At 37.4% G+C, this 26,020-nt stretch overlaps 5 protein-coding genes across 5 annotated transcripts; 2 read left to right on the top strand and 3 right to left on the bottom strand.

Moving 5' to 3' along the window:
- Positions 1-907: 907 nt before the first annotated feature.
- On the bottom strand, positions 908-3,903 carry LOC119766461. Its single transcript, XM_038251017.1, has 3 exons — positions 3,825-3,903; positions 1,158-1,462; positions 908-1,097 (listed from the first exon to the last, which is right to left on the bottom strand). Exons 1-3 carry the CDS (start codon positions 3,901-3,903, stop codon positions 1,044-1,046), a joined length of 438 nt encoding a protein of 145 aa, XP_038106945.1. The 3' UTR covers positions 908-1,043.
- LOC6039857 (protein catecholamines up) lies at positions 3,834-8,171 on the top strand. Its single transcript, XM_038255263.1, has 5 exons — positions 3,834-4,208; positions 4,273-4,374; positions 6,437-6,958; positions 7,024-7,572; positions 8,092-8,171. Exons 1-5 carry the CDS (start codon positions 4,002-4,004, stop codon positions 8,134-8,136), a joined length of 1,425 nt encoding a protein of 474 aa, XP_038111191.1. The 5' UTR covers positions 3,834-4,001; the 3' UTR covers positions 8,137-8,171.
- Positions 8,172-18,310: 10,139 nt separating this feature from the next.
- Positions 18,311-20,149, bottom strand: LOC6039856 (WW domain-binding protein 11). The gene has a single exon (XM_038256648.1). It carries the CDS (start codon positions 20,026-20,028, stop codon positions 18,487-18,489), a length of 1,542 nt encoding a protein of 513 aa, XP_038112576.1. The 5' UTR covers positions 20,029-20,149; the 3' UTR covers positions 18,311-18,486.
- A 1,391-nt stretch (positions 20,150-21,540) lies between these two features.
- Positions 21,541-22,896, bottom strand: LOC6039855 (tetratricopeptide repeat protein 19 homolog, mitochondrial). The gene is made up of 2 exons (XM_001849307.2): positions 21,987-22,896; positions 21,541-21,931 (listed from the first exon to the last, which is right to left on the bottom strand). Exons 1-2 carry the CDS (start codon positions 22,794-22,796, stop codon positions 21,683-21,685), a joined length of 1,059 nt encoding a protein of 352 aa, XP_001849359.2. The 5' UTR covers positions 22,797-22,896; the 3' UTR covers positions 21,541-21,682.
- A 288-nt stretch (positions 22,897-23,184) lies between these two features.
- Positions 23,185-25,162, top strand: LOC6039854. Its single transcript, XM_001849306.2, has 2 exons — positions 23,185-23,348; positions 23,412-25,162. The coding sequence occupies exons 1-2, from the start codon at positions 23,335-23,337 to the stop codon at positions 25,081-25,083; spliced, it is 1,686 nt and encodes a 561-aa protein (XP_001849358.2). The 5' UTR covers positions 23,185-23,334; the 3' UTR covers positions 25,084-25,162.
- Positions 25,163-26,020: the final 858 nt, after the last annotated feature.

Here is a 26,020-nt window from a genome sequence, read left to right as displayed (position 1 = left end):
TTATGGTTGTAGTACCTGAACTCAAAAAATCGTATGAAAAGTGGGATTTGGAACTCAAAAAATCATGATTTTTGGTAAGGGTGCAAGTGGTTTTTTCCACTAAAATTTTCACGTAACTTCTACGAGATGGCCTTAGTAGAAACGGAATTTGCACAGCCAGATCATTTCACGTCGTTTCTACGAGTTTAACACGTAAAAGCCAAATGTCTTTTTTTTATAAACCTTACGTGCTTATTCAAGTGAATGTTATAGGATGGCTTTAGTTTAGGATGGGTTTTTTTTAATTTAATTTTTCAAATGAAAATGGAATCAATGATGTTGTTCGAAAATATAACTTTTTTTTGTTCACTTATAACATCTTTCACTATTCACTGGTTTTGGGTCGAAGTTAGGTTAAGACCAGTCCCGTTCTTTTTGATGAATTGATCCGTGACCAGTGTACTCAAAAAAGATCGCCGCACACAAAGAAAAAATACTCTAAATTTAAAAAGATCGTTCGTTGGATTAAAAGTTCGCGTTGGTGAATTCGTAGAAAGTTGAAAATTTTTAATTTAAAAGTTGGAAAGTTTTTGATACTACCATGCATTTATGGAACAAAATCGTTGTATCAGTAAGAGTTTTTTACTTTTAATATAAAAATAAAACTTTTATGGCAAAAATAAACAACATTTAATACTACAGTATCATTTTTAGAAAAATGTGCTGGATTTTATTTCACTATTTTTATATTTCAACAGTATGATTCAATAACAAAACATTTTTTTTGTATTTAACGCTTCTGCTTCGGGTTGGCCAACTTCGTCCAAGCTGTATCGATCCTTCCGGTCACGTCCAAATACCTCAGGCAGAGCCGGATCTGGATGGCCATTTCGTTGCACAGTAGCAGCCTTCATTTTTCATTTTCGGGAAGTGTAGTCGACTTTTCCCGGCTGGGAAGTAATGTGCCTGGGAGGTTCCCGAACTTAAGGCTGATGAGGATTCGATTTCGATCACTTCGTCCTCCTTCGAGAATGGCACAAATTTTGCAGGCTCACCGTCCAAGTTCATTCGGCCGAAGCTGCGCCATCGCGAGGTGATCGTTTGCGAGCGGGTAGTTGCTGAAAGAGTTTGAAAATAAGTAAAGTTGGCTAGACACTGAACACGTTCTCAATACTCACCAGTGACTTCTTCGGTATTCCGGGAAGATGTTCTTGATCAGATTCTTCAGGTCTCGTTCCATTTTCCGTCAAAACCGAGTGCAACATCCGCGCTGACCACCTCCGATTATGCTTCACGTCGTCCTCCTCTTCCGTCGGATCCTTCTCCTCGCCTTGAAAATTAACTTTTTCGTACTTGTCCCGCACCGGCACCACCCACCTTCCGCTGCTGCTGTTTTGACTCACAACGGTGTCCGCGTACGACCCTTGGCTGCGGCCGCGTTCGGATTTGATTCGCGTCGTGAACAATTCACTCACCACCGGCACTATCAAAATGTTTGTTTACATTTGGGACTTAGCCTGCGTACACGATTAAACGAGAACGACAAAATGAAAGAAATAATCCAGTCGTATTAAAAGTTAAAACTTTTAAATCTATTGGTAGTGAGATTTTCCAAAACTGTAGCAGTAAAAGTTTTCGTTTTTAAAACAAGAAAAAAACTTTTAGTGAAGCAAATTTTCAGCACTTTTTAATTCAAAAGTAAGTTACTTTTGTCATTACAGCGAGCATTACATATTATTTTGTGTGTGGCTGTTTAATTTTCATCCGCACGACTCTAACCCCGTTCGGGATACCGGGAAAGAAGTCGCGCTAAACCCCGTTGTGGATTGAAATTATCTCCCCGAATTGTTGAAGTCTTTTGCTTCTTGAACTGAACGAATTGGGTTTAATTTGTGTTTTTGCCAGCCAGGACAACGAAAGGAGCAGAATTATGAAAAAAATCCACGCTCATTCAATGGATTACAGATCCTATTAATTTGATCTATGTTTTTTGCGTTTGAAGTATGAAAACGCATTTAAAGCACGTATTGCAAATTGGTCCCAAAATTAAGCTTAAATTTGTGATATTATTGTTCACAACTGAACAAAATCTACAAATTGCTTCTAATAGATTGAAAAAATGTTGCATCGTTCCAGAGAAATCGACGAAACAGATAAACGTAACACACCGTGTAAAAATAGGTTTCACTCTATATGTAAAGTTAGAGTAAAATAGTGGTGAAAGGGAACATGAGTTAAGAGCGAGTTTTTCACCAATGTGTAACAGGTCGTATCGAAGTGCTCCGATTTGGATGAAACTTTCAGCGTTTGTTTGAGATGAACTCATGCCAAATATGAGCCCTCTACGACAAAGGGAAGTGTGGTAAAACGAGCTTTGAAGTTTGAGGTCAAAAAAACATAAAAAATCTTAAAATTGCTCGCATTTCCGTAAAACTTTATCCAACTCTCTTAGATGCATTCGAAAGGTCTTTTGAAGCAATTCAAAATGTGCCATAGACATCCAGGATTGGTTTGATTTTTTCTCATAGCTTTTGCAAATAACTGTTAAAAATGGATTTTTTTTAAACCTTAATATCATTTTCCAACAGCTTCCAACACCCATACTCCCATAGGTCAAAATATAGGTAATTTCATGGACTATAAGCCTTCGGAAATAACTTTTTGGCCAATCGCAGTTTTTCTCATAGTTTTTCGATTTCTCTATAACAAACATTTTACAACGTTAGTTTTTTGCCCTGTAGGCCTCCATAGCGGCACTTTTTGGTCTCAATTTTGTCATATTCGGAATCCTCGGAAAATTTCACGTAAGTTAGAAGTATTGGAATTGTAAATTTGAGTGGAAAAATAGCCATTTAATATGAATTAAAATATTTTTTAATAATTTGTTGGATTAGGGGTAAAACCTAGGGTAAAACAAGTTTTCGCCTACTTGATACAGCATTTGACGTATTAATCATAGGGTAAATAAGATCTATTTCTTTTTCAAAAATGTTTTATTTAATTATTTTTTAAGTTAAAATCACAACTCCAATACTTCTAACTTACGTGAAATTGTCCGAGGATTCCGTATATGACAAAATTGAGACCAAAAAGTGCCGCTATGGAGGCCTACAGAGCAAAAACTAACGTTGTAAAATGTTTGTTCTAGAAAAATCGAAAAAACTATGAGAAAAACTGCGATTGGCCAAAAAGTTATTTCCAAAGGCTTATGGTCCATGAAATAACCTATCATTTGACCTATGGGAGTGTGGGTGTTGGAGGCTGTTGCAAAAAGATATTAAGGTTTCAAAAAAATCCATTTTTGACAGTAATTTGCAAAAGCTAAGAGAAAAGGTCAAACCAATCCTGGATGTATATAGCTCATTTTGAAGTGATTTAAAAGACCTTTCGAATGCATCTAAGAGGGTTGGAATTGATGAAGTTTTACGGAAATGCGAGCAATTTTAAGATTTTTTATGTTTTTTTGACCTCAAACTTCAAAGCCCGTTTTACCCCACTTCCCTTTGTCGTAGAGGGCTCATATTTGGCATGAGTTCATCTCATGCATAGACAAACAAACGCTGAAAGTTTCATCCAAATCGAAACACCTCGATACGACCTCAAAAACAAACCTAGCAATATTTACAAATACTGCCTCTTAAGTAGCAAAATGGACAATTTTTAAGGAGCGTGTAAATTTTATTAAAAATAATTTAATGTCTGCGTTTACCCTATTATTTCGTAACGCTCCATAACGCCGATTTGTCAGTTTGATTTTCTTTCTCGCTCACTCTACCGCATTTTCCCGTTACCCGGTGCGCCGACAACAAGAACAAAAAGAAGAGAACAGAAAGCATCCAACCAACAAAAGTCAGAGATCGCATTCTTCGTCCTGCCGTCGTCACCGTCGTGAAATCTGTGCCGCGTCCGCTCCCTTCTCCTCATTGTTATCAGTGTGACGTGTAAATATTTTCTCCGGTTCCGCGCGCCATCGTGGAAACCAGCTTGGCAGATTCCAAACTTGTCCACCTTTTTCGGAGGCGATGGATCACGCCAAGATGCGGGGGCGACGCTCCGTCGTCGCCATCAAGCCACAAGAATCGAACTCGAAAAACGTCCGGGTTTACATCGCCCTCGGGCTGTTCCTGGTGATGCTGTGGATGTCCCTGCCGACGATGGCCGGGGGGCACCTGCACGAGCACGACCACCATGGTCATCACCACCATCATGATGAGAGTCCCAGTTTTAAGGTTTGTGGCCAGCAGATGTTGCCGGATGTGTTAGCGGGTGATTTTACTCTTTCCCCCCTTTCAGTACTCGAAACAGGCCAACGAGCATTACGAAGACGAGCATCTGCACGACCACCATCACGGCCATCATCATCATCACCATCACGATGAGAGTCCCGGCCACAAGGTATGATCAGGAAATTGATTTATAAATTTTGATTGTTTATTTGCGATGGCATTTGGTAAAATCTTTGGTAACTTTTCAAAATGGTGAAATTTTGACTACTCGATTTGATTGTCACCGGATTTACATTCCCACCGAGACACGCACTGTTGTTCATAAATTTTAAAAATATATAATTCAAAATTGATAAATTTTCAAATGAATTTCAATTTAAAAAAATTGTAAATCTGAAATTTAAAAAAATATTTTTTTAAAGCTGGATAGGCAAAAATTATAAAAAAAAATCTAATTTAAAATTCAGAAATTAATAAAATTAAAATAAAAAAATTAAAACGTTGAAATTGAAAAATATAATACTTGTAATTTTTTTTTAAGAATTATATATTTAAAAAATATTTTTATATATACCTACAACACATATTTAAAAAAATATATAATTACTTTCAAAAAAAATCTCATTTGCGAGATTCCAACTAGAAACTAGGTGTTCGAAGGCTTGAATTGTTGAGGCAATTGCAAACCTCTTTTTCCACCTAAGCTTCCATCCACCCCGGGATTCGAACTGACGACCTTTGAATTGTGAGTCCAACTGCCTACCAGCGACTTCACCGAGGCAGGACCCAGAGAGACGACTCCTACACCTGGACTGAGCTAACGCTCTAACCTCTAGATTAGACCGGGGCCAACATTTACTTCCTCATCGTCTCGAAATATGCCACCGGAACCATCTGGGATCGAACCCAGGCCGACTGGGTGAGCGGCAACTACGCTTACCCATACACTACGCGATTCGGTTTTTTTTCGAAATCTGATTTTTCGTTTGATTTTTTTTTGTTTTTTTTTTTTTTTTTTATAAATGTTTTTAAAAAATATTTGAAATCATTTTTATTTTATTTTTTCAATGCAAAATTTGTTTTGTTTTAGTGTGGATAGAGTCTGAAAGTTCTCAAGAGTAAGGTTCCTGATTTTCGGTTCAAAGATCATAGCTCACTCACTCATTGCCGAACGAATCTTTGCTGATTTTTGGCAGTGATACGAATGCTTTGTGAATTTCCTTGCCTAACCCCTCCGTCGATCAAAGTTATAAACGAAGAGAGAGAGAGAGAGAGAGAGAGAGAGAGAGAGAGAGAGAGAGAGAGAGAGAGAGAGAGAGAGAGAGAGAGAGAGTATTCAGTTGCGATTGGTGTGGAAGTGACAAACGGTCAGCGTAGCTTTGCGTCGCGTTCGATTTGTGCTCGCGAGTAAATGAGTCTTGTTGGAGCAATCAAACAAGACCCTTGCTGAAAATGCACCCTTCACTAGCGAGCAAAAATCAAACTCGACGCAAATCTGTTGTGATGAATTCCCATCTTTGTCTATCCCAGACGCAGTGTCAGATTTAAAACTCAAGTGCCGAAAAAAAATTTGGTAAAATCATGCAAGCAACTATGTATGGTTTACGGATGAGGAAGAAGTGAAAAAATAAACTTTCTGTTCGAGATAATTTTAAACGCATGAACTTAAATCCTTCCCTGTGTTTCAAAAATCTAAAATTGATTTGCACATATATAATAATAAAATTAAAAAAAAAAAAAAAAAAAATATTGGTCATTTTAGTCGAAAATTAATTCAAAATCGACCAAAAACTAAAAATCTCATGAAATCTGTCTAAATCTGAAAAAAAAACACTTGAAAAATCTGGCATTTCAAGATTTATATGGGAACCTGGCAACCCTGATCATGCCAATCTCCACCGAATACTCTCTCTCTCTCTTCTGCTCTCCCTCTCTCTATCTCTTTGATCGGCTCGAGCCTGATCAGACTCAGATTGGCATTCACATGCCGATTGCGCTATGTCGCTCCAAGCCGATGAAAAACAGTCGACGATCGACTGAGATTCAATCATTTTTGAATAGCTATGTGGAGCAATCGAACCAATCACTTTCTGATCATAATGATCATTTGATTTACTATGTATTGATCAGCGATTAAAAGATTAAGATCAAGCGCAATATTCACCACGGTTAGGTCGACAATCTTCATATGATATTTTTGTAAAACTAATTTGCCTCTTTATTCCTTGCAGTACTCGCAACAAGCCAACGAGGAAGCCGCCGCCCACCATCACGGACACGATCATCACGAGCACGATCACCACCATGAGGGTGACCAGAAGTCGCCAACGAAACCCAAACCGGACACCTTCTACATCTGGGTGCACTCGCTCAGCTCAACGCTCCTAATCAGCGCCGCTCCGTTCTTCATTCTGTTTGCCATCCCGCTGGACAACACCGAGGAGATGCAACCGCGGCTGAAGACCCTGCTGGCGTTCGCCTCCGGTGGTCTGCTGGGCGACGCGTTTCTACACCTGATTCCGCATGCCATCCAGCCGCATCACCATCATGGTGGCGAGGGTCACGATCACGGTCATTCCCATGGGCACTCGCACGGTGAGGAAGGTCACGGCCACGATATGCGCGTTGGATTGTGGGTTCTGGCTGGGATTATTGCGTTTTTGGCTGTGGAGAAGGGCGTTCGGTTGATCAAGAAGGATTCCCCAGGGGGGCACGGCCATAGTCATGGAGGGTCGGCCGCTAAGAAGGCGAAGGTAAGTGCGTCGATTGATATGGCAATTAGGCTGCTAATTTTCACGGATGTTTTTTTTTTTTTCAGACAACTCCGCCGCCATCTCCGTCGAAGAAGGACGCAAAGCAGGGTGACAAGAAGAGTAAAAAGGAAGTGGCTGAAGCGGCCAAAGCCAAGGGCAAGGCCGTCAAGAAGGAACCCAAAAAGGAGGACATCAAAATCGCCGGCTATCTGAACCTGGCCGCCGACTTTACCCACAACTTTACCGATGGCCTCGCAATCGGCGCTTCCTATCTGGCCGGCAACAGCATCGGAATCGTCACGACCATCACGATCCTGCTGCACGAGGTGCCGCACGAGATTGGAGACTTTGCGATCCTGGTCAAATCGGGCTGTTCGAAGCGGAAGGCGATGCTGCTGCAGCTGACCACGGCCGTCGGAGCGCTGGCCGGAACCGTGCTGGCCCTGCTCGGCAGTGGAAGCGATGCGGCCGAATCGTGGGTGCTGCCGTTTACCGCCGGTGGCTTCATCTATATCGCGACCGTTTCCGTCATTCCGGAACTGCTCGAGGAGTCCACCAAGCTGATGCAATCGCTGAAGGAAATTGCAGCCCTGCTGGCCGGCGTCGGGATGATGGTAATTATTGCCAACTTTGAGTGAGGAGGAGGAGGAGGAGGGGGCCTGCGGTGTTTACTTTCTCTTACTTCCGGTGAAGCCACTCGTGCGGTACGTGTTTGAGAGAGAATTTAAAGTTTAATTTCACAAAACAGAGAGAAAACCGGAGCCAAGCTCGGCAAAGTTCGAACAAGTGCGCTTTTTTGTAGAGTATAAATTGCTTCTTGTAAGATAAGTTGTAAGCATGATACTATTTAAAAACAAATAAAAAGCAATAATTTATCTCGCAGTTGAACTTATCAAACAGTGTTTGCACCCATTAATGTTTTTATTGGTTCCGAAATCTCCTCAAACACGTACCTACGCGAGCGCGATTGCGTCGTTCTTATCACTTTTAACAACTTTCGAAACAATCTAATATTGGCGGGTGCGCGTTATCTGTCCGTGTCGTCCCAGTTCCCCAACGTGTTGTGAATGTCCAACTACTGATAAAATTGTGTGTTACTTTAAAAACCGAAAAAAACTGTACCTTTTCCACAGGGAACTTGTTTGAAAGCGATCGAGGATCGCTTGCAGCAGATTTAGTGGGTAGGTTCCGCATACCTTCGTGTCGCCAGAGAGAAAAAAAAGTCACGTTCGAGTGCGTGCTAGCGCACGCGCGCTCGTTGTTGTGTTATCATCAGAGTCGTTGTCATATTAATTGTTTTTAATTTGTTTTCACCCAAGAAGTTTTGTTTTTAATTGCTGTGAAAGTTTTTTCCAATAAATACAAATATTATCAAAAGTTAAGATTTGATTTGCAGTTATTTTTTTCTGGTTCGACACGAAGGTGTGGGGGTATCGACGAATTCTTGAGCAATTTATTTTTTCAGCAGATAATATCTAAAATAAATAGTGATCTATTTTTATGGTTGAATAAACGTAATTTAATCTTATCACGGTTATGTTTTTGATATTTATGATGACGTCTTTATTTTATGTTCCGAAAGTTGGTTTCTAGGATATTTATTAGTTTTAAACAAAAAGTGACAAAATAAACAAATCACACGGGCAGGGGCGCCGACTAGTCCAAAATGTTGGGGGGGCACGGTTGTTTTCCGAAATCAATAGGTAAGAGTGGCGATTAGATGTTTATGTTTCTTGTATATCACGAATTAAAAAAAAAATATTACGATGTGATACGGATTTTTTTCATCCGGAATCCATTTTTAAGAAATATATAATTTATTAAAACGTGATTGAGAATGTTAATTGGAGGAATTTTTCATATGTTTGGAAGGCGAATTCATTCTCATTGTCATATTCGTAGTTATTTTCTAGAAGTAACAGTCAATAATAAAAATAATCAGATATTTAGAAATTCAACAATACAAATATTCTAAAAATAAAAACAAAAGTTAAATGCAAAAATTTAGAACTTCAGAAATTTGAGAATACAAATACACATTTAAAAAAATATCCATTTTTCAAATCTGCAATTTAGAAAAAAACAGATACCGTAAACCGGGGTGACTTTGATAGGATTTCAATTTGTTTTTAGAATATTTTCCAACAAGTAAGGTTTTTCTCAAGATTATTATTTTTAAAACATGTACTGGGGTAGGCCACACAAAGTCCATGCACTATTTTGGAAAAAAAGTTTTTTCAATAGTGTTTAGAAAAATAGTTACGTTAAAAATTCTTGGTTTTAATTCGGGGTGACTTTGATAGTCATAGTTTTTCTTGTTAAAATCATATTTAAGATGTTCAAACTTTATTTGTACGTTAAATGTACCATCACTAAAGTAGCTGATATAGTTTGTAAGAAAAAAATCAATGTTTATATTAAGTTAACTAAGTTTATAAGCTTTTTAACAAAATACATATAAATTTTAGGTTAAATTGTTAAAAAGTCGGAATTTTGCCTGAAATTTGTTAAAAATAATTTTGTTTATAAAATTATCGATATATATTGCATTTTAAACTGAATTCAAAACACGAATCACAAGTTTTCACATTTTACATGAAATTTGTTCAACTGAATTTGCCTATAAATTTCGAGATTTTTTTTATTTGTGTTTCAAAAACACATATTATTTATTATTTACAAACTTATTTAACCTTCTACTAGTGGAAAATTGTCCAAAGAATCCGAAAATGCATTCCGTTTTCCGATTAAAAATCATGTTCATTGAGAAAATCATGACACTTTGAGAAGTTTAAAATAATGACTTTCATCCACATTTTCTTAACTATAGTTAACTAACTTTATAAACTTTTCAAAAATTTATGAAAAGTTCTTCATGAGGTACTTTGAACACTTCTCTACCACGGTCAGTATGTTTCTGAACCATTCCTTACGTATTTTATATGTACTCTTCATTTTGCGGAAAAATCGCAAACCTATCAAAGTCACCCCGGCTATCAAAGTCACCCCGGTTTACGGTACACCAAATTCAATATTCCAAAATTAAAAAAAAATACAGAGAAACCTCTCTTTATTTTTGAAAGCTTCAAAGGCGTTTTTTAGATCTGAACCTTCAACCTACAAATTGCTTTTAAAAGATTGCAAAAATGTTGCGTCGTTCCAGAGAAATTTACAAATTAAAAAACGTAACGCATCGCATAAAAGAGAAAAAAAAAGAAAAAAATCTAGGGTTACAAAAACTCATGACTTGAAAATGTTAAGAAATCAAAAGCAGAAATTTAAACAATCAGAAATTTAGAAATAACAATAAAATTCAATGTTTAAAAAAAATCGAAAATTTCAAAAGAAGAGAATTTATGAATTAAAAAATTTATGAATTTAAGAATTTAAGAATTTAAGAATTTAAGAATTTAAGAATTTAAGAATTTAAGAATTTAAGAATTTAAGAATTTAAGAATTTAAGAATTTAAGAATTTAAGAATTTAAGAATTTAAGAATTTAAGAATTTAAGAATTTAAGAATTTAAGAATTTAAGAATTTAAGAATTTAAGAATTTAAGAATTTAAGAATTTAAGAATTTAAGAATTTAAGGATTTAATAATTTAAGAATATAAAGATTTAAGAATTTAGGGATTTAAGAATTTAAGAATTTAATATTCCATTTTTAAGTATTATTTTCTACTCCCTGATTTTTTGATTTATTTTTTGAGGATGCAGTTAAAATTTCTATAGCCTTTTTATTTTTTTAAATCGATCATGAATTGCAGAAAGCAATACACTTGTGTTTTATGATTATAATGTGGAATTGTCTCAGATTATGTTTTAATTTGTCAGCTTCTCAGTAAATCGGTGTTCTAGTTTCCAAAAATTTACTTTTGAAACAATTGTATTTTTCAGCTAAAATTGGTATAGAACGGTTAACAAATGTATTTGAAATCTTTTCAAATCCTTTCTAAAATTACTAAAAAAAATATTGAATTCCTCAGCATTTTTGTAAATGTAAAGCAGTCATCAAATGACCATTTTGAAAAGTGTTTCAGTTTATATTCGCTAAATCCTGATCTACAATGGCAAATCGCAGAATGTTGCGTTTGAAAACTTGGTGATTGTAGATAAGGTGCTATGGAAAAAGTACATTGGTTTTGTTTTTGAAACAACATGCACAGATACAAATCTTATGAGCAAATCCGTAAAATTTATGTTGACGACATCTCTCAAATCATATACCGATGCCTCTGTGCTCTTGTACTAGATAACTGATTTTCCTAGAGAGCACAGTGGTATAGATAAAACGTTGTCGATTTAGAAAAAATGCATCTAAATCCAGAAAATTGTAAACGATTTTGTTCGAAAAATTTCAGCGATTTCGAAAACAACAAATGTTTTTGAGCTATTTTACGGATTCGCTTACAAGAATTCTATCCGTGTGTACAAACAATGTTCCATTTAAGTTTAAGATACTATTTTCAATTATTTCTGTGTTTTTACATTTGAAATAAAAATATTTTTCTTCAAAATTTCTGGGGGGGCACAATGTATGCGCTGCCCCCTCAGCCAAATTTTAGGGGGGGCAAAAAGTACCGTGCCCCCCCAGAGTCGGCGCCCCTGCACACGGGTATCACTCTTTAAGATAAGTAAGTGCGGAGCTAGAAAGGAACGCAGTCAAGAAGAGTTGCGAATTAGGAAAAAAAATGAAATTCCAAAAATCAATACATATATCAAAAATTTAAAAATTCAATTCCTAAATTAGTTATTTAAAATTCTAAAATTTTTACATTGATTTTAAAACTTTTTAACATGCATGTTTTTCGTGGTTTCATAAGCTACTGAATGCTAAAATTTTAGATTTTTTTTATATTTGTGCTAGGTATTTTTTTTAAATTTATAAACTAACTTATTTAATTTTTCAAAATTTTAATTAAAAAAACAGGATTTTTTTAATTTATGATTTTATGTCAAAAAGTCGGGAATTCTGAGCTTTTTTAACTCTTGAATAAATTTTGTAATATTTTGTACAATTTTCAAATTGAATTCACTCATTTCTGCTTTAGTAACTTACTTTAAATTTAAGGTTATTTTCACTATTTCAATATATTGAGTATTGGAGTCTTTCACACAGATTTTCAAAATATTGTTTTATGAATCAAATGATCGCTTTAAATTTTTGTTCACAAAACAAGAGGTAAAGTTGATAGAAATCTAATATAAAAATAAAGCGTAATGGCCAGCTTAGAGTTATGATTCTGTTCCATTTTGTCACATAATTGAATATTTGAAACAAAATTCGAACTTGAATTTGGCAATAGTTTTTTTGGGTAAATATTTGTAATTGTTTAACTAAATTCATTAAGTAATTTAAAATGTGTTTTTTTTCCAAATGTTGCCCTTGAACTTTTTTTTGTAAGTATGGGTAAATAACCTACCATAGATAAGGCCGATGCAAATATTTAAAAAAGTTTTTGTCCCTCGGCCCTGGCCCTGGTCAAGGGGGGGGGGGGCAAAAAAATAAAAAAATATAAAAATTTGAATAACAAGCCATAGTCTTCACATTTAAATGAAAAAAGTGTTTTAACCCTCTCCCGCCCATGGTTACTCCAGAGCACCAAAACTTTGAACTCAAATATCTCGGAACTGACACAACTTTTCATGGTGCTTTAAGTTGCAGGTGTTCATGTAGAATGTATACTAACATCTCCCCAAATTTCATCAAATTTGGTTAAGCACAAGCAAAGTTACAGTGTGAAATGTAAACAAAAATGGGCCAATTTTAGGGAAATAAATAAGAACTGTTTTCGAAAGCCCGTAAAAATTACCAAACACAAAATTTTATGAAACAAAAAATGTTTTGCTATCATTTGAACCTTGGACAAGAACCCCTGTGAATAACATTGTGAGTTTGAACCGGTTTTAAGTGTTTTTCAACCTTTTTCATTTGGTGCACCAGAGCACCACCTAGGCATATGAGCAACTAAATATTCAGGAGCACTTTTTTCTAAATTACAGAAAAAGCTTATTTTTATCAAAACAAAAGTTTATAAACGTTTTGACTATTCATAAACAAGACAAAACATTGTTATTAGACTGACAGTTTTATTATTTTCCTCATTTTTCATGAAAATGGTTGTTTGTGGGTTTTGAATGAGTCAATCAAAGAAACCTGAAAATGCAGAGATTTTAGAATTTGTAGTTAATACTTCAGAAATATGGTCTTACAGCAAATAATAAGTAGTTTTTAACACATTTCGAAGCGTTTTCAAACAAATGAACCAATAGATATGAAGAAAACGAGATTTTGTGGTTTAAAAAAAAGTTGCTCATCTTCCTGATGGTGCTCTGGTGCACCACTTCAAATTCTACTTTTTTGCCATAATTCGATGTTTGTGGGTCAAAGTAAAGTATTTCCTGCATTATTGTACCAAAATTAAGCCATTTACTATTTTTACGATAAGCAAACAGCTCTGGGCGTTAGAGGGTTAAAATGCATTTTACACTAGTTCAGTTTTTTTGCAATTATTAGTTTTCAAAAAATCTAAGATCTGACAAAAACAAAAATTGTATCGAAAAAAAAGATTTTGCATCGAAAATTTTCAAAAAATCTAAAGATTTTTTAATAAACCCAAACATTCTAAAAATGATTTTAAACGCAGGAGAATGTATTTTAATTTGATTTCAGTTGGTTGCACTTGAATTTTCATTGAAATTTTGAAGTTTATTGTAAACATATTTTTTTGCCCCCTGATTTTTCGGGCCAATTTTGAAGGGGGGGGTGACAAAAACTTTCAAAAATATTTGTACCAGCCTTATAGAATGTTTTTTGTTTGAAATCATTCTTTGGATAAGAAATGCCTATTATTTGAGCATTCTGGAAAAGTCTGAAAAAAGTCGGGAAAAAGTCGGGAATTTGAAAATGGAATTTGAGTGGTCACCCTGGGAATGAATCATTTTGAAAATTTTTTTTTTCGAAATTTTAAAATTTCAAATTCCGGAAAGATTGAATTTCTGAATTTAAGAACTTTTAAAATTTTCAAATAATTGTATTTTTGAATTTCTTAATAGGGGAACTATACCCTTTCTCAGCCTATTTCTATTATCGGCCTATCAGCACTTTGATCATGAATAACAGTTTAAATAAAGTGTTTTTGACTGTTCCAAAGTAATAAATAGCTCAAATAAAAGTGAGCAAGCAACTCTCCATTGTTGATACATCTGAAAATGTTGATTTAATAGCGGAAAATGGCAAAAGTGATGAGAATTGGTCGAACGGCTTAGTGTGATTAAAATGGGTATATTTTCCCTATTTGGGTTCCTGCATTATAAAATTTTAGAATTTTTAAACTTGTTTTTTTTAATTGAATATTTATTTTTTTTCGCAGATTTTTTTCCCGGAATTTCACAGAATTTAAAATATTTTCAAACGTGTTTTCTGTTGATTAGACTTCTATTCCCATTACAATTTTGAAGTTTATTGAAAAACTTTTTTTTGCACCCTGAAGTGTGGGCCCTTTGAAGGGAGAAGGGGAAAAAGCTTTGGACAATATTTGAAACGGCATTCATGAGTTTTGAATTTCAAAATATTATTTTTAGAGTTTCGCAAATTTTTAAATTCATCAATTCCTGATATTAAAAAAATAAACCAATTCGAGACTTAGAGAAAATTGGATTTGAAAATCTTGAAGTTTTTAGATTTCTTATTTTAAATTTAAAAAATATCGAATCGGGGCTTTAAAATTTTTTTTTTGTATACAGTCCAGATTCGATTATCAAAAAAAATCACTTCGGATAATCGAAACTTCCCAATTTTTTTTTTTTTTCATTGTCTTATTTTTGATTGTTGAGCTTAAGTATAATCCCTTAACTACACTTAAGTGTTTTAAAAATTTTAAATCAAAGATGGCGGCCAATATGGCGGGGACGAAACACTGAATAAAATGCATTTTGTAATTTGATAGGCAATCAACTGTTCAAATTTTTCTAAAATAGAGTCGCAGAATTCCAAATTAATGTTAAAAACAAGACAAAAAACGAAAACAAAATTGTGTAAGTGGGGTGAACCCCATTTGGCATAATGGACATTTGGCATAACGGGTTTTCAAGAAGGCCGTTTGACATAATTGGTCCAAGACATCAGGGACGTTTGGCATAACTCGTTCAAAAATCATCGAGGACGTTTGGCATAATCATTGCTAGCTTTTTTTGTATTTATTTTTTTTATAAAGTATAAAGTATTTATCTTTTGTGAAGAATAATAATGTAAAGCTTTTTTTTCCTATTTTCTAACTAAACAGATATTTTTACTCAAAAAGATGATTTTTTTTCAAGAAATGAAGTATCTTTATCATTTTTTTTCCAATGGATGTAATTTTTCCCCTTTTTGAATATTTCTTAAAAAAGCTTTAAAATGCAATTTTCCATAAATTTACTTAAAAATGTATTTAAAAATAGTCTAATATAATATTAAGATATTTCTCCTTTGAAATACTTTGCTGCTAATTTTTTGTGTAAATTTTTTCCTTCTTTTATTTTAAATTCAACCTAACAAAGTGAAGTAAGTTTTGCCAGTCTTTAAATAATTTGCAATAAAGATTTTATACTATTTTCCCTTTTCCCTTCTTTTTTTAAATTCAACCTAAAGATACATTTTGCTCTTCTTTAAAGAAATGCAAGAATTTTTTTAAAGCATTTTTCTCTTCTTTTATTTTAAAACTTAAAGAAGGCAAAATCATTCAAAAGTTGTGCAGCTTGTTTTTTTTTCCAATATTTTGCAATTATTGTTTTTTATTCAATTTTCTCTTCTTTAATATTCAAATGACAAATGAGTAGTTATGAAATGTTCCCTTCTTTTATTTTAATTTCAACTTTTAGAAGGGAACATCTCTAAAAAAATACTTTTTGAATATTTGAAATTTGAGTTTGTTTAAGAAACTTTCCCTTCTTTTATATAAAAATCAACTTATAGAAGGAAAAGACTCTTTTAAGATTAACATTTTGCACTCTTTAAATGTTTGACAATCGCATTATTTTTTATGTTTTTCACCTACATCTGTTCAAAAAATCAATTTAATTAACATTTTTTTTTAATTGTCCCGTCTTTACGATTGGTTTTGAATAAATAAAAGAAGGGAACTTGCGTAAACACTTTTATTGCGAAAAAATTAACCAACAGAGAAAAAAAAATGCAGAAGTGATAGGAATGTTTAAAGAGAACATCTTTAAGAGAATTTCCTTTCTTCAAGTTGAATATAAAAAGATGGGAAAATTGCGAAAAAAAACTTAATTGCAAAATACAAAGAAAAGCTTAATTGCCTCATTGTCGAAGATTTGAAGGTATTTTTCTCATCTTTAAGTTGAAATTCGTATTAAAGAAGGGAAAATTTCATGAATAAATATAAATGGGTCCTTCCAGGTCAACTGAGTACACTTTTGGACTCGACCTTCACCGATTTGGACCAAACTTGGAGGGAACGTTTATATATCGATAGTTAACAGAAATCCCAAGTTTGGTGCTGATTGGACCATCCCTCTATTTTTGGCACCGCCCTCTTTTATGGCGATTTTCTAGAAAACTTTTTTTTCTTTTTATCATAACTTTGAAACTATTTGAGCAAAATACTTTCTACAGGTTTAATTTTACAGAAAATTGTCCAAAGAATTCGATAAAAATGAAATTTTAACCCTTAAATGCCCACTAATATTATATTTTAACGTTTTAAGTATTAAAATTCAGTTATGACCAATTGCTTATATTTTTATTTGTTTTATTTTAACACCATCGTGTTCCCCGGACAATTTTATATAATAATCAATGTAGACCTCAAACTAAAATGAACTATCGGCGAGATACAGCGATTTGACTGAAAAAAGTTTGATTTTGCACTGCACTCTGTCAACTCTGTCTTATGAATTCAAATCCGAAATAAGTTTCTTACATATGAAAACCGAATTATGCGGGATTCATCCCTTTTTGTTGAAAAGTACACTATGTAATTCCGAGTGCTGCGCAAAATCAAACTTTTTTCAGTAAAATCGCTGTATCTCGCCAATAGTTCATTTTAGTCTGAGGTCGACATTGATTATTATATAAAATTGTCCGGGGAACACGATGGTGATAAAATAAAACTAATAAAAATATAAGCAATTGGTCAAAACTGAATTTTAATACTTAAAATGTTAAAATATAATATAAGTGGGCATTTAAGGGTTAAAATTGTATTTTCATCGAATTCCTTGGACAATTTTCTATAAAATACAACCTGTAGAAAGTATTTTGCTCAAATAGTTGCAAAGTTATGATTTAAAGAAAAAAAGTTTTTTAGAAAATCGTCAAAAAAGAGATCGGTGCCAAAAATAGAGGGATGGTCCAATCAGCACCAAACTTGGGATTTCTGTTAACTATCGATAGATGAACGTTCCCTCCAAGTTTGGTCCAAATCGGTGAAGGTCGAGTCCAAAAGCGTACTCAGTTGACCTGGAATGACCCAAATGCTAATTATATAGAAAGTGGAAAAATGTAAAGCTAACAAGAGATATTTCCTTCTTTAAACTAAATTTTAAATAAAAATATCAAGACTTCATTAAAATGCTTTATTGTGAATTATTCAAAAAGGAAACAATTTACTATTGTGGAAAAAATATAGAGATACCTAATTTTTCGAAACAAATGATAATCTCTTATAGTAATATAAAAAAGGTAAAAAAAAACAATACATTTACATTTGTAAAAATGAGAAATACTTATAAAATAAAAAAAAAGTAATAATTATGCCAAACGTCCTTCTTGTTTACGCAAGTTCCCTTCTTTTATTTATTCAAAACCAATCTTAAAGACGGGACAATTTTTGCATTTTTTTTTTATTTTCTTACTTTAAGCATCTAATTCAAGTCCTGCGATCCCATTTTAGTTAACTTTGAATGTTTTTTTGAATTAGATTTTTTTTTTTCAATATTTCATCATCGCCATTTTGGATTTAAAAATTCTGAATCACTTTAGAGTAGTTTAAGGGTCAAACTTAAGCTCAATAATCAAAAAATAAGACAACGAAAAAAAATGTTTTTCGTGATTCGATTATCCGAAGTGAAATCTTGCCAAGGACTTCGGATAATCGAGTCTGGACTGTATTTCTTGCTCATTTCAAATTTTCATGTGTATTTAAAATTGGATTAATACTACTAAAACTACTTCTTTAAAATTTGAGCTTTAACGCCCGATTGCAGTCATCTTAAAAGGGAATTTCAACTTTAATCGAGTACCGTCATCTGGGGCGCATTGAGTCAGCTGGAAAATTGTTTGTTGTTCTGGTTAACCTTCCAAACAAAACGAGAACTTATTTCGGACTTAAAAAAGAAGAAACAAAATAAATCTAGATGAAACTTTATTGATGTGAATCAAAATTTCTATCAGCCATTAATTATTCACACACGATCATCGCAATCTAATCAAAGAGCAGAAGTTTGAAAATTGTTGAATTCTACAACAAGTCCTTGTGTTAATTCCTAAAACGAAACGCGCAAACACTTTAGCAGACCATCAGTTACAGCAATCCTTGCATCTCCCGCATAAACTGCATGTACGCGTCGTCCTTGCTTGGTTTACCCGGTTCCTGTCCTCCGACACCGCCGCCACCACCCCTTCCCGGATGACCACCGTGATGACCCGGATGATACTGATGATGATGCTGCTGCTGCTGGTGCTGATGGTGGTGTTGATTGTGGTGATGCGGATGATGCTGGCTGGACTGGGACGCGTGCTGTGGCCGTTTGGCGCCTTCGTCCTTTTTGGCTCGCAGGGCACTCGGCACGAAGCGGGTGACGTCGGCGCTGAGATTTCGAATCTGCGGCTTGGCCGAAATGGTTGCACTTTTGGGGTCCTTTTGCTGCTGCTGCTGCTGCTGGTGCATCATGTTGCGCATGTGTTGCTGCTGGATGTGCTTTGGGGGTGGTCCCTGGGGTGGGCCCGGCGGCATTCGGATGCCCATTCGGGGTGGGATTCCTGGCGGTGGTCGCGGTGGCATGCGAAGGCCTGGCATGCCGGGGATTCCTGGACGCAGCGGTGGTGGTCGGATCATAAGCGCTGGTTGGATGGGGCCGGGCATCGGAATCGACGGCATCGGCACGTACTTGACGGTGGGATCCGACGGATGTGGGGCCGGATTCGCCAGGGCCATCGGTTTCGGGGGCGTTGGAATCGCGCTGACTGGTGGAACGCCCGGTGGTCCTTCCGGTTGGTCTTTTTTCTTCTGGACGTTTTCCATCTCCTTCATGAACTCGTCCAGATTCTGACCGGAAATGGCGAGCATTTTCTGCTGAACCGAGCTTGGCTGGTTTGCTGGCTTTTCAACGTCGGAATCATCAGAATTGTCTCGCGAATCGGCGTCGTCGAAGAACTTTACGCTCTTTTGCGTTTCCTGGTGGAACTCTTCCAAGTCAAAGTCCAGCTCGGGCATCATGAATATGTCCGGTGGTGGCCCCGGAGGACATCCGGGAATGTCGTCATCGTCATCGACTATTTCGCTCGGTTCGATCGGATTCTCCACGGGCTTTTTAAGCACCGGAGGAGGAAGTGGCCTCAGCGGAGGTGCGACCATTGGCAGCGTCGGTGGAATCGGAATTCTCGGGATGGACAACGGTGTGGGCGTTTCATTAGCCGATGGCAGCGGAATGTCGTCCACCTGAACCTGCTCCGCGTGCCGGACACTCTCGTAGTACTGAATCCGCTTGTTGCGACGCTTTTCATAGTCAACTTCCTTCCGCTTCAGCTCGCCCCACAAATCCGGATCGTCCGCCTGGTACAACCTCATAACCCGGTCCAGCGTCTCCTTCAGTTTTTTGCGCTTCTCCTTCAGGACTTTTTCGTTCAGCGGCGACGGCTGGTACACGTTGAACTCCATCTCGTCGATCTTTTCCATCTCCTCGATAAGCTGGGCCGGATCTTTTCCCTTGAGGACCGCCGCCCGGACCATCTGCCGTTGCTTTTTGTTTTTCTTGAGTTCCTTCTTGCGGGCTTCCTTCCGGGCCTGGTCCGTCGGGTTCATGTACTTACCACTCTTGGTGGTGTTGATCGAGCGGCGGCCCATCTTGCTTGAAGGATTTTAACTGTTTTAAGCCAGAAAATGTAATTTTGTTGGAAACTTTTGGAGGAAAACGCAAAGTTTTCTTGTAAACAGAGCGCTGATGGAACGCGGCTGTCAAAACATTACGACGAGGGGTAGCTCAAATGCTGCTATAAAAATCTTGTTGACGCAGCAGCGTTACTCTACGTTACGGTCTTTTAAGCATGCAGATCAAACACGCTTATTCAAAACAATTTATATTTGGGGCTATTTTTCCTCGATTTTTCTTTTCAATATTTCCCAGCACCATTTTTGCCTTCCTCACCTTACTGAGGAAAGGCTATAAAATCACTCGAAAACTGAACTTCTCAATTAGACCTCCTAGACCCACCTTCATGTATACCTATCGACTCAGAATCGAATTCTGAGCGAATGTCTGTGTGTGTGTGTAGGGATGTGGGTCTGTGCACCAAAAAATATGCACTCGATTATCTCAGCACTGGCTTAACCGATTTGGACCGTTTTGGTCTCATTCGATTCGTCTTGGGGTCCCATAAGTCCCTATTGAAAATTATGAAGTTTAGTAAAGTACTTCAAAAGTTATGCTAAAAAAACGATTTTGACTAAAGTCCGGAAGATTGTAAAAAGGGTGGTTTTTGTAAGAAACCCCAGCATGTTATACATTTTTAGAAAGGCATTTAAAAGACCTTTTCAACGCAACCAATACATTGAAGATCTGGCAACCCTATCAAAAGTTATTAGCAATTAAGTGTTATTTATGCACTTTTTGGAAGCCGGATCTCAGATATCACGATGAAAACGTTGTCCGGATCTATCATGCAACCCGTCGTTGAACAGGTAATCAAAAGACCTTTCCAACGCGTTCCTGACAACCCTATCAAAAGATATAAGCACTTAAGAGTTGTTTATACACTTTTTGGAGGCTAGTTCTCAGATATTTAGATGAAAACGTATTCCAAATATATCATGCGACCTATCTTTGGATAGGTAATTTAAAGACCTTCCCACGAGCGTGTCTATTTTGGATAGCATTACCCTTTGAATGAGAGGAAGGCACCAACCACCTAAGGGTGGATTAAGTAACGTTTTTAAATGTTGGACCCACTGAGAAATGTGACGCTCCGATCAGTCTGATGGTAGAATAAAATCGGGCTGACAAGGGCCGATCAGGGCGTTAAATTTCTCAGTGGGTGGTTACATTTCTAGAGTTTTTTTCAAAGGTCAATTAAATGATCTAAAATTGACAGCTACGACTGATTTGGTCTGAGTCCTTTGGTCCCGTGACTAAAATGAAGGCTTCTCTGTTATTAGGCTAGTACGGAGTTTGGAAGGAAAGGGGTCAAGAAACTGCTTTACGAACAGCAGAACAAAGGAGAGGAAGCGATTTCTTGGGACATTTCTTCACCATCTCTGGTTTGCTCTCGCCGCCACTGCTGTCCATTTGATTTTTTTCTTTACCGGTTCTTTCCGAAGTGCATATACAGCTATTAGAAGTAATAACAGAAATACTTCAACTGATCCAATCGAAACATTTTTTTTTATTTTCCCCAAATATGGACAACATCAACAATTTAAAAATCAATCAACAATCTTGAATACTCGCTGCAACTGGTCCGTCACTAGTCATAATAATTTACACAATTCCAAATACCATAGCTTATTTTTGATACGCCCTAATCTGCTCGAGGCAATAGTTGGCCTGCGTCACCGTTTCCTCGTGCTGGTGCTGCTTGCCGTACTTCCACGCGAACGAGCAAAACTCGGTGGCTTGCTTGAGCAGCCCTTGCTGCAGGTAAAGCAGCCCCAGGTTCGCTTTGTACACCCCAACCTCGGTCAGGTCCGGCAGTTGGGCGGCCAGCGAGATCGCTTCCTTGAGGTACCGCTCGGCGGACGCGTAGTCTTCCAGCTGTTAAAATTAGAAGTTGATGAGTTTTGTAATGATAATGAACTTTTTGCGTTACATTTGAGCAGGCCACACTCAGGTTGTTCAGTATCGTCAGTCCCTCCTCGGTGAGCTTGCCGTGGATCTCCGTGTACGCGTCGTACGCCTCAATGAAGCACGTTTTCGCCTCGGCGAAGCGTTTCAGCTCCATCAGCGCTAGCGCGTACCAGTTTTTGGTGATTCCCCACAGCTCGCGGATCTCCTTGTCTTCGCCGACCTTTTTGAGATTCTCCTCCAGCTTGGCCAGCGTCCACTCGAAGCCCTGCAGCGCCTTGTCCAGGTGACCCTGCAGTTGAGCTATGTGCGCGATCTTGGAGCTGATGTGAAGCATTTTGATGTGGTCCTCGACGAACCCATCTGCGAACAGCCGCTGCATCACGTTCGCAAACAGCTTCTCGGCCTTTTTAAAGTCTCCCACCTCCATTGCCAAATTGGCCATTATGTCATAGATGTACGTAACGCCGTCCTTGCTCTGCAGATCCTGGGCCATCTTCAGTGCCACGTGCAGCATCTGTTCCGCCTTTTTGTACTCTTCCCGCTGGATGTTCAGGATGGACATTTTGATCGCCGTAATCAGTTGACTCTCCGGGCTGTCCTCGTCGCTTTTTTTGGTGAACCACGACAGGAAGGAGCTGGCCGCGAGCACCGGAACGGTGACCCGGCTGTGGCGGTTGCTTTTGTGACGGCGTTGTTGTTGTTCTTCCTCGGATCGAGACGACGGCGCAGGTTCCGGCTGAAGGTGGGCGCTGCTCAGGCGTGGATGGTTCAGCGATATGAAGCTTCGCTTGGAGAGGGTGTTTAGCAGGTTGTTGGACATTTTACGCAACATTTTGGTGGGATTTTTTCCTTTCGCAATAAATTAGGCACTAAAACTAGAATGTTTCAAAATATTACTCGCGTTGATAGTAAACATAAACACTTGTTTGAAGTTTTTGTTTCCACGGGGCAAAAGTCACGTGCGTACACTTTGGGGCAGAGTTGAGCAAAAACAAAGAATTGTATACTCATTTAATGAAGGGTTTAAAAATACAAATAAACGCGGATTATTTTCGAGATTTTTGCACTTTTTCAATTGATTTTTTTTTTAATTAAAATTTGTCATAAATTAAATTAAATTTGTCATAAATTAAAATAAATTTGTCATAAATCAAATCCTCAATTAAGAGTGTACTGTTTGACAACTCGTCCCTTTTGTTTACAAGCGTCTTGTTATTGATTTTTGTTGTTGAAGTGATTTTAAAGTGGGCGAACGTAAACCTTTTTATTGGCGGTCGTAAATTTCGGAAAATTTCAAAGTTAAATCGCAAGGCTTCGGGATTTATGGGTGAAAATTTCTAGGGCGTCGCTTGTGGGTCACGTTTTTCAAGATGGATTACACGAAGTGAGTGTTCAAACTAAAATCTTGTTAAATATATTGCGTTACAAAGCTAGCAACTCCTTCCAGCATTCCCTACCAACAGCAGCCGTCCTATCCGGTGATCCATCACTCTGATTCTGGAATCCTGAACCAGGTTCTCCTCAACCAGCAATCAATGATGGCCAATCAGACGAAAATGATGCAAACTTTAACCGAACTAGAATCCCGCCTGGAAAGTCTGGCCGAAGCCGTAAAAGCCGCAAATTCAAATCCCACCGCCATTCAAACCGACCTGCTCACTCCGGTGGTGACGATGGACGAGTCCGTGCACACCCAGACGATGGTCGTTAGTCCCGTCAATTCCCTGCTGGAGTTGAACGAGCTGGAACGACGACTGCAGGACGAAAAAGTCATGAACTCTTACTTGGAGGGGATGAGCTACATCTGCGGAACCAGCGGAAAGGCCCAGTTCCCGCAATGCTGTAATAAGCTGATTGATTACTTCATTACACCGGACTTTCTCCAGCAGTGTACGTGGGTTGGCTCGATGGAACGCTCGCTCAAGTTCTACCGGAACTTTCGAAGTTTGTTCACGAGACTCGTGATGCAGGCGGACAAAGACTTCACCGAGATGAAGTCGGACAAGTTTTTCAAGGCACTGCTAAAGAGCAGTAAGGAGACGGACACGGAGCTTCCCGTTGTGGAGGCGAACGAGCAACGACAACCGAGTATAATTTCGCCCGTGACTTGCCTGCAGGATTTGGTTGCGCTGGAAAACCAGCTGCAAGACGAAAAGGTCATGAACGATTACATCAAAGATATGGGCTTCATCTGCGGAACGAGCGGGAAAGCGCGCGCCCTGAATTGCTGCTACAAACTGATTGATTACTTCGTCACGCGAGAATTCCTGATGCAATGCTCGTGGACGGGTGCCAGCCGAACGACGGAGGACCCACTAAATGACGAGTCCACAGAGGAGAAAATTCCGTTCAAATTCTACCGAAGGTTCCGCACGCTCTTCCTCCGACTAATCCTGCAAGCCGACAAAGATTTCTCCGAGCTTCAGTGTGACAAGTTCTTCAAAACCATCCTGAAAAACCGGAAGCAACGCCTCCAAGCCAAAGTAGTGCCGACCATGCCGGCGGTCATCCCGGTGGCACAGCCAACGCTCCCACTTTCCGCATCGCCCGATTCCGTAATCAAACCAGTCGCCAGCCTGGAAGAGCTGGACGCGCTAGAAAGGCAACTTCAGGACGACGCACAAATGCGCAAGTACCTGACCGGGATGAGCTTCATCTGCGGCACGAGCGACAAGGCCCGCGCCGTCGACTGCTGCTACAAACTGATTGACTATTTCGTGACGCGGGACTTCCTCACCCAATGCTCCTGGACGGGCATAGCGCGAGCGTCGGACGGTAGTGAAACGACGACGGAGAAGAAAATCCCGATGAAATTCTACGTGAAATTCCGAGCGCTGTTCACCAGCTTGGTGCTGCTCGTGGACCGGGACTTTTCCGAGTTTCAGTGTGAGAAGTTCTTCAAAACCATCCTGAAGAACGCCAAGCAACGGTTGTTTGCGAAAACGATGACGTCCCGGCAGAAGAACAGGCCGTGCAATCTCAAGTATAACAAAAAGTTGAAGAAGAAGATTCATGAGGTTTACGTGGAAGAGCACGAGCAGGAGCCAGCTCCGGGAGGACACAGCATCAAGAATGAGATCTACATGGAGTATGGAACCAGTTTGTTTAATCAAAATTAAACGGAGGAGTCGTTTGATTTTGAAAATGTACAAAAAGGATTGTAATGCAATCAACTTTATTAAATCAGCTGAAATTATAGAAAGTAAATTATCTGTCCGTAATTGAGAAAATTTCCTTATGCTGAATACGGAGGTCGGAAGAAAAGTTGCGCATTCTTCCCGTAAATTAAATTCTTAAATTTTCATAAATTCTCTTAAATTCTAAAAAAAATTCTTAAATTCTTAAATTCTTAAATTCTTAAATTCTTAAATTCTTAAATTCTTAAATTCTTAAATTCTTAAATTCTTAAATTCTTAAATTCTTAAATTCTTGAATTCATAAATTATTAAGTTCTTAAATTCTTAAGTTCTTAAATTATTAAATTGTTAAATTCAAGTTTCAGTTGTCTGAATTTAGGAATAATTGAATTTTTGAATTATTGTATAAGAGCAATTTTAGCCCAAAACAGGATTTTTTTGGTACTTTTATATTGAACCTCTCCGATTTCAATGAAGCTTTGTAGAAATGTTATCCTACGCTTATTTAAGCCATTTTTGTGTATTTGGAGCTAGTTTCACTCGATAATGACATTTGAGAACGGCGTAAGTGTTTTAAATATTTTTGTAATTCGAAATTTAAATATTTCTGTATCTCAAAGCCATTGCATCGTATCAAAAAGTGGTCAAAGACAAACTTGTAGGAAATTTGACGGGCATTCCAAAAAAAAAATACACTGAAAGAAAAAAAACACGCTACTTTTATGAGATTTTTTGATTTTTAAGTTTAAAAGTCAAATTTGAGGGTGAGCTAACGATATTTTTTTTCGTTCAAAATTTTTGTGAAAATAGCCCAAGCTGTTACAAAAAGACTCACGATAAATGCAGGATGGAACAACTCACCTAAAAAAATACAAAAATCTAAACTTAGAAACATGTACCCTCCCTGATTACATTACTC

The sequence above is a fragment of the Culex quinquefasciatus genome, chromosome 2, assembly GCF_015732765.1.
Source record: "Culex quinquefasciatus strain JHB chromosome 2, VPISU_Cqui_1.0_pri_paternal, whole genome shotgun sequence".
Classification (NCBI taxonomy): domain Eukaryota; kingdom Metazoa; phylum Arthropoda; class Insecta; order Diptera; family Culicidae; genus Culex; species Culex quinquefasciatus.
The sequence above is the reverse complement of the archived record's forward strand: the minus strand, read 5'-3'. Positions and strand labels throughout refer to the sequence as shown.